Source organism: Melampsora larici-populina (assembly GCF_000204055.1).
Source record: "Melampsora larici-populina 98AG31 unplaced genomic scaffold MELLAscaffold_6, whole genome shotgun sequence".
Taxonomy (NCBI): Eukaryota; Fungi; Basidiomycota; class Pucciniomycetes; order Pucciniales; family Melampsoraceae; genus Melampsora; species Melampsora laricis-populina.
In genome coordinates this window covers 152-8,626 of record NW_006768770.1, presented here as the reverse complement: position 1 = coordinate 8,626, position 8,475 = coordinate 152, and the positions used below count along the sequence as shown (strand labels likewise).

Sequence of the window (8,475 nt, the reverse complement as noted above, 5' to 3'; positions counted from 1 at the left end):
TTGATCGGCTTGGATCAATTTGTATTGGTGTTAGTGATATATGTGTATTCGTGTATTCTAGATATCCAGAATATGCAGGAACCGCGGCGATATGCGTTTTGTGAGGATTTGAGGCTGTTGGAGGTGCTGTGCGAAGCTTGTGAATCTCTTGAAGGTTTAACTTTGAAATTCCTGCGGAACTTCTCGGAAAGCTTCGGAGCTCGAACATAAGAAACCCAGGCCGAAAACTCACCTTTCACGTCACGTACATCAAGATTTCACAGCCCAAAACTCCACTTTTACGTCACGCAGATTTGGGCATAATTTGGCAAAAAAACCACTTTTAGGTCACGCACATAGGCAGGTTTTGCCCCCAAAAAATCCCCTTTTACGTCACCCACCTCCATAGGGGTATTCCAGGGTCCTGTGTTTATGATTTCTTCTTCACACCCTCGAATAAAAATATAATCATTGAAATGATCATATATCGTTTAAAATTTTGAACTTTGAAATTTCAATCGAGAGGAAGAGCGACAAAAAGAATTGCACACCTGGAATTGAATCCAAGTGTATATGGCAGTCCTGCATCTGATCCTGGACTACGAGTGCTAACCATAGCACAATATCGCTTTGAGAAGATCGTACTTGACAAGGTATATACAGTCAAACCGGAAAAGCTTGCCACCAATTCCCCGCCAATTTGCTCGAGTTTTGCGGGCAAAATCGGTCAATACCATAAAGGCCTGAATTGAAGTGTAAGCACTTGCGAGCCGAAGGTCGGACCAGTTCAATTGGGAGTTCGACAGCTGTCACACCGCGGGAATCAATGGGTATGAAACCCGATTGAAGAAATTTGCGGTGACAGAGTCCGCAACTTTCTCCAATCACGGGTCTCGTTCGCATGACGTTCGCATTACGTTCGCGGGCCGCCCTCTAGTACACCCTGATTCATCATTCAACATCAGGCATTCACCACCACTTCGATTATCATCGACTCACCTCAATTCTTCTCGATAACAAAGATCAATTCTTCTAAATGACAATCAATATTTTGATGTTTCACAATATATTGCCTCAAGAGAAAATCATGACCCTTTGAGATTAGACCCTTTTGTTTAACACATTTGCTATCAAATTTGATCAAACCTCAAAGTGATCTTTTTATCTTTTGATTCTTTGGGTTGAACGTATTATGCCAAGCACAAGTCTCTTACACCAAATCGGCATGGAGCTACATCGCTTTTGACGACCTTCCAAAACTTTTATTTGAGGGAGTCCAAATAAACATCTTCAATGAGACAGCTTCATGATGCCAAATGTGGCGTATAGAGGAAGGGTAAAGCAAAAGTAGAAAGAAGATAATACAAATGAGACTGTGAATGATCAGTTAAGAATGGTTGACAAAAAAGAATGTTTTATGGAGATAAACCAGGAATGTGGTCAAGAAGAATTGCTGACTTGAGTCTGGTTTTTTTTCATGATTGTGAGTGCGATGTGGAGGTGGAAACATTTGAAATTCACTCTACTTCACTCAAATTGATTGTGATTTTCTCTTACATGATGGAAAAACACTACATTGGGGTTATACACTTTCTCCAACAAGAGTAATGCGCACATCGGAAGATAATCAGTAGCTCTAACCAAAAAAATCACGTATGAACAAACACAATGAAGATATCAAACTTTATCAAACAGATGTGATGCAGGTTAAGTGTTAAATCTCGCATATGGTTTCATAGACCGAGGTGGTTGATGTTTGTTATCGAGAAGAATTGAGATGGGTCGACGATAATCGAAGTGGTGGTGAATGCCGGATGTTGAATGATGAGTCAGGGTGAACTAGAGGGCGGCCAGCAAACGTAATGTGAACGTATTGCGAACCAGACCCGTGATTCGAGAAAGTTGCGGACTCTGTCACCGCAACTTTCTTCAATCGGGTTTCATACCCATTGATTCCCGCGGTGTCAATACAGCTGGCTTGTATACGCAATGAACATCAACAAAGTTTGAGTCAGACACCGAGTTTTGAACGAGTTTTGGCCTGGCAAGTTAAAATCGGGCATCACACATACATCGAAAAATTGCCGATAGTTCTCACAACGGCTGTAATCCAATTTTGTGAAGCGGATGTGATAAATTGTGAAAACCGGGTGATTTGAACTCTGTTGAATATGATAACTTCAGATTTTGAATACATACTGAAATTGGGATACATATTTGACTTTCAGGAATCGGATCTTGAGTTTAAAAAGTTTCAAAATCTCAGACATAAATATCATTTTTCCATTTCAGCCGCCTTCATTTGTTCGAGGTCTCAAATTCTTTACTTGCCCATCATCGAACTTTACAATGGAGACAGGTCATTCCACCTTGTCGAACCGAATGACCTCAGGAGATCTTCAACAAAAGTCATCATCTCTATTTGCTTGGTGCGACTTTCGTCCGGCTCCTCTGCTGCAAAACACATCCAGTACTGCTAGGTAAGATATCCTAAATGTATCAGATCTACCTCTCAAACTGGATTGAAAATTTACATCGCGTGTCTTCATTACTTCACTCTCCTCGATCTGTTTCTGTGAACATTTTATTGATACTCAGAGATCATCTCGCCAATGAAAGAACCTATTTGGCTTGGATGCGAACCTCTTTGGGATTTACTACTGTGGGGATCGGTAAGAAGACGATCTCATTGACTATTGCCTCAGCAGAATCAATTTGACTGGAGCGTCGATTGAGATGAATCTTTCTAGCAATCACCCAAATATTTAAAACCCCTCAACCTGCCCAACCCGGGAGTGAAGCTATCACTATTTCTCCACCTGTGCTTAACAATACTCGCGGTCTCACTACGGATCAAATCTTAGAGCAATTAGTACTACAGGTTCAACAACAAGCTCTAGCACTTGATAGCTACGCAAGAACCGGAACCAGTAGCAATGATTCTCAGGTCGGCATTGGGATTGGAGTGACCTTTATGTGTATTGGAATACTGTTCTTAGTAGTAGGTACGAAATGCGAAGCCAGGAGTGGTTTCGACTGTTCAATTACTCATCATTCTTTCATAGCATACATCTTACACAGCACTCTACTCACCACTTTCCATATTTCCAAAAATTAGGTACTCATCGTTATTTTCGAGTTCAGACCGTCTTGCAAACAGGACAATTCCCTCACAGTCGCCGTTCGGTCACCTTCTTGTCTTTTTTCGTTCTCGGTTTACTTACCTCAACAATGGCCTGTATAATACGTTTTCACGGAAATCCCAAATGAATGTGAAGGACAAGGAAAAGGCAGCGATGTATACAGATCAAATTATCATTCTCAAGCATGACGCGTCTGCGTCGATACTGATTGTTATTCTCATCCCATATATTTCTTTTCGTATTCGACTATAAAGTATGTTTTAGACTTACAGTTTCTTTTTTCGGATGTTTATGCTTCTTGTTATTCTTCTCCAACAGCATTTCTTGTAATTGTGATAGATCAAGCATTCATTATCTTCCATGATAGGTGTGAAATATGCGCGTAGTAGCCAATGAAGTCATTCATCAAACCTCATATATCGGTTGATTCTATTCAGAACCAGATGAGCTGAGGCGTGTGATGTCAAAATTCGAAAAATTTCTCAAACCTCATGAACCAGTTATATCCATTCAGAGCTGAATGAGGCTACATACGTTGGAGAGGTTCTGACAGCAGATACAGCGATTCCTAACAATGTATTCCATCCAAATCATCAGGCAATCATCATTCAATGACCCTCACAAAGATTCACATGTCTGTATAGTCATTTTCAACAAGGATGCCTTGGAGGTGATGTTCTAGCAATCGATCACATGCTCCCTTTAGGGTCAAAGGAAGGTATTGGACGGTCTGATGCCAGCCATGTTCACGATTTATAATACCATTCTAATCATAGAATCCATTCTTTTATGAGACATAATCTCTCTGCCTCTAGAATGAGACATTGCTCATCATCAGAACACGCTCACAAACAGTCTTGCTCAATCATGATGCCCATCCTCTTCAGAGGTATGTTTACTGAGATATTGGCAATTTTGTTTTTTGATGATCGAAGAACTTAGTCAAGGGAGGAGTTTGGGTACCTTTTGGGTTAGCTATTAGCTCATCCAGTATTTGCTACTCATGTGATGATAAAGTATACCTCTGTATGGAGATCATGATTTTTAGACTCAAAAATGGGTTCAGAAACTGAGCTTGTAGTGGCATTGGCAAGTTTTATTTTGTTTTGTATGCTTTGACAATCTGGGCTAGTCCTCAGAGCAGCCACGTCTAGTATAGAGACCTGAGTTATGATCATCAATGAAGATTTTTCACACATGTGATTCATACAGGAGTCCAATGAAGCTTGTTCTTCTTGTGTACCACTCAGGCATGATCAGGAAAAGATTATCAAGCCAGATTAACATAAGCATTTAATATATATATTGCAAAACTTCTCGTCTTTGATCCAAATTTTCATACATAACAGGTCACACCAGCTCGATACAAAACAATATAAATAACTTGTGTAACTTACACCTTCTTCATCTTCATCAAGCTCCGAGTACTCGGTAAAAGTTTTTATTTTATCAAAGCTTTACTGGGCTGATTGGACTGGCCATCTATTGACGTTTTTATAAGATCAATTCACTCGGATTAGAAATGTGGATGTTTCATGTTGCCAAGTCTCGATTAGATATTCAGAAACTGACTTGCCTATAGCCTTGTGTGAAGCGTTTGTACCCGACATCTGTAGACGCACGGACAGGGACATAACAGTGAGTATACCTTCTCTGGATGGACCTTGTAGGCTTCTGGACACTAACGTTTTGTGATAAAGTCATCTAATGTGGCCGGTCCGCGAGAGCCATACTCGTAAGACTCTGGTTTCGGCTTTTGTTCTGGGAAAAACATATACCGGTTAGTCTCTTGGTGCAGTTTCAAAGCAGCTGATCATCAAAGGTCAACGAAGGAAACAAACCATCGATGTAATGCAGTAGCGGCCTGTGTTGGTGCCGAAGGAGTCAGATTGAGCTGAACAACATTCCAAGACACTGGAAGGCAGACTCACGTGAAGATTTTCCAAGCGATGTCCAACTCATCATCTCTTACAAAGTTTGATCGATCTCCCTTGATAGCATCTAAGATCAAAGCCTCATACCTGAAAGCAAAAGGGAATCAAGTTTAATTTGATGAAGCTTCATGAACCGATCCGAAGAAAATTGCTCACGCCTCGGGAATCTTCAGGTCACTGAACCTCCGCTTGTAAGTCAAATCCATCTCCGTAGGTACCGTTTTCATGGCTAGACCTGGTGCTTTGGCATTCATCTTCATATAAACTGCCTCGCCAGGTTGGACTCGGATCACCAATTCGTTCCGTGCAATATCTTTGAAAATACCTTGAGTGACGTCTTTGTATCTGTATTAGGTTTAGAAATCTCATGGTCAGCTACCAATAAATCAGTAACCGGCAGATTATGGTCGCAAATTCCACTCAAGATGAACCAGCGGGAAGTAACCTAACTGGATTCGGATTTCAGTCTTTTGTTCATTCAAAGCTTTTCCAGCCCTCAACACGAATGGAACGCCCTCCCAACGTGGGGAGTTGATGTAAAGGACCAAGGCAGCGAATGTAGGACAGATAGAACCTTTGGGAACGGTATCATCATCCAAATATCCTGGTTTATCACCCGATGCAACATATTGACCTAAGAGTGAATGTTCCTTGAGGATTGGAGGAATGAACCGAAGCACTTTGACTTTCTCGTCACGGATATCTTCAGCTGAGAAGGAAACAGGTCTTTCCATTGTCAAAAGTGATAAGACCTGAAGTAAATCTGGAAAAGTACTTGGTGATGGTCAATATTGAACTTAAATCCGTGTGTGGCAAAAAAAAGTTTTTTTGTTTTATTGAATTGACTCACGATTTTGCATGACATCTCGGATAATTCCAAATTCATCAAAATAACCACCACGTCCTTCGGTTCCAAAAGGTTCCTTGAAGGTGATCTGGACATTGGAGATGAGACTCTTGTTGAAGGATGCATCTAGGATGACGTTTCCGAAACGGAGCACGAGAAGGTTCTTGACCATCTCCTTTCCTAGATAATGATCGATTCTGAAGGTCTGGAATTCAGTGACAGAACATCATCAGATCGGTGCAAGTAAGTTACTAGTCATCTAAAAAGGTGACAAGGATGATCTGGAGCGTACCTCCTCTTCCTTCCAGAGCGCTTTTAGTTTCCCCATCATGTCCCGACTGGTGGGCAGGTCCATTCCAAATGGTTTTTCCACTACAATTCGATTCACACCTGTAGTCGAGTACTACAAGCCAAGGGTCAGACCACCTCACTTGATGAATCCGATGAATGATCCAACCCACATTATTCTCTTTAAGTCCTTTTGCCACATCAGTAAACACACTAGGAGGTAAAGCCATATAAAAGATCCGATTTCGTTTATCACCCTTGAAATCCTTTTCTTTTTCATTGATTGCCACTTCTAAAGCTTTAAAACTTTCAGTTTCATTGTATTGTCCAGAAACATAAGAACAGATTTCCAAGAATGAATCGAGTTTTTGTTTCATCGCAGGAATTGGAACTTTGATGTTTTGAGTGACTCGATCATGGAAATCTTTTTCTTCCATCTTAGTACGAGCATAACCAATGATCCGAGTACCTTCGGGTAAGAAACCATTGAAGAAAAGACCAAAGAGTGCAGGGAAAGTCTAAAGTCAAGATAGAAAGTAAGAGTCAGCTTTTAAAAGTTAAGGATTCGAGCTATGGGCTTGATTTAAGCGGAAAGTGAAAGATTGAACTTGACAGGATGAAGTAGATGATGAAATCACAAAAGTAAAGAAAGAATAATAGAAGAAATCAAGTGATTTACTTTCTTCTTAGCTAAATCACCCGAAGCACCGAGAACGACGATGATGGTATTATTGACGAGTTCAGTTGAGCTTGATCCACCAGATGAAGGGATGTCTGAAGCCATTTGATCGGATTGTGTGATTTGAATCGAAAGTTGAAGTTGATAGTTGAGGTAGTGGTTGAGGTAGTGGTAGTGGTGGTGGTGGTTGTGTACTAAAATGATGACGATCGATGACCCAGCAATACAAGCTGAAACTGGTTGCTGCAGTCTCACTGGTAAGTTTTGTATGTAAACTTTAAATCCAAAATACACTCGATCACTCTTTCGTCATCATCATGATCGATTGAATTTTAATGCTAAAACTCACAATCAGTTCTGTATCAGAGACCATGAGACTTTCCTCTAAATCCGATCATCATTCCTTACATTATCAATTCTTCTTATCCCTCATTATTCATCATTCACTACCTCAAACAAATCTCTGGTCTATTGTGTTCCCAAAGAAATATCATTCAGAATCACTCGATGCATTCTCAACTCCTAATTTATCACAGCCCTTTACTTTCATTTCATCCCTATCCACCGGCTATAATCTTATTGACAATGAAAGCTTAGCCAATCAGATCTGATATTCACCAAAATGGGGAATAAATTTATACATTGGGGTAAATCTGACTATTTAACGCCAGATTCGCAGTTAATCAATCAATAGATTGTTGTGCTGTAAGCATATTTCGTCTTCATCATCTTGAATACAAGATGTTCTTGGTTTTTTGTTGACTATCTACTCTTCAAACATGAAGGATTTCAAATGTTAAAAGGAAATATCATCATCAACGCCAGGAATGGCAATGACTTTCGGATCAAGTCTGCCAAACCTTGACAAGTTGTAATCTATTGGTATAGACAGAAGCTTCAACAACGCAAGAGATTCAATGGATTTCCTTTGTGAAGCACCACCATCTATTGTATCTCACACTATACAAACAGTCTTAAAACTGCATTTCCTGACTGTACATAGATCCTATTCCCTTCATCTCAAATCCACTCGAATCCTTCTTACATATCAACCAATTTACATACACATGTACCTTGGTTTTTGAAAACTCCAAGTCCATACGTGATAACCTCAGGCACGCATGGAAAAACCACGCTCCACCGCACCATCAGCCGCAGATCACGCCTTGATCCAGAAAACAGTTGCTCAACTCCCTAAGTCCGCTGAATTCAGTTCCCCATCACTATACATACAAACTCAATCGATCAGAACTCAATCCATCAAAACTACCCAAACTCAGAGCATCACATCCACTCAACCTAGAATACTCAAAAATGCCAATCACTGGACATCCCGTACATCCCACCGGCACTCAGATTGTAGCTAACTTAGAGCGGCTTGCTGCTGCTGCCGGAGCAAACGGCCTTCCCACTCCCAGCCACACGCAAAACACGAGTCACCTCACCCAGCGTCCCAGTACTAATACCACTGAAGTGCCATCGACAGTTACAGCCAAGCCTCCTCGCAAACGTAACAAGACCAAGGGTAAAAACAAACGCAACAAACGAAAGCGAGGTGACAAAGGCTCCGGCTCCGAAACTGAAGACGTGCCGATATTTGACCCA

At 40.9% G+C, this 8,475-nt stretch overlaps 2 protein-coding genes across 2 annotated transcripts; one reads left to right on the top strand and one right to left on the bottom strand.

Moving 5' to 3' along the window:
• Positions 1-2,328: 2,328 nt before the first annotated feature.
• Positions 2,329-3,097, top strand: MELLADRAFT_103343 (uncharacterized protein; the record flags this gene model as incomplete). Its single annotated transcript, XM_007406649.1, has 4 exons — positions 2,329-2,459; positions 2,578-2,651; positions 2,730-2,984; positions 3,045-3,097. 4 exons carry the CDS (start codon positions 2,329-2,331, stop codon positions 3,095-3,097), a joined length of 513 nt encoding a protein of 170 aa, XP_007406711.1.
• A 1,294-nt stretch (positions 3,098-4,391) lies between these two features.
• Positions 4,392-7,117, bottom strand: MELLADRAFT_42219 (uncharacterized protein; the record flags this gene model as incomplete). Its single annotated transcript, XM_007406259.1, has 11 exons — positions 4,392-4,604; positions 4,695-4,732; positions 4,809-4,883; positions 4,964-4,986; positions 5,054-5,143; positions 5,213-5,401; positions 5,507-5,819; positions 5,907-6,108; positions 6,196-6,306; positions 6,365-6,709; positions 6,871-7,117. The coding sequence occupies 11 exons, from the start codon at positions 6,973-6,975 to the stop codon at positions 4,572-4,574; spliced, it is 1,524 nt and encodes a 507-aa protein (XP_007406321.1).
• Between the last annotated feature and the right edge of the window lie 1,358 nt (positions 7,118-8,475).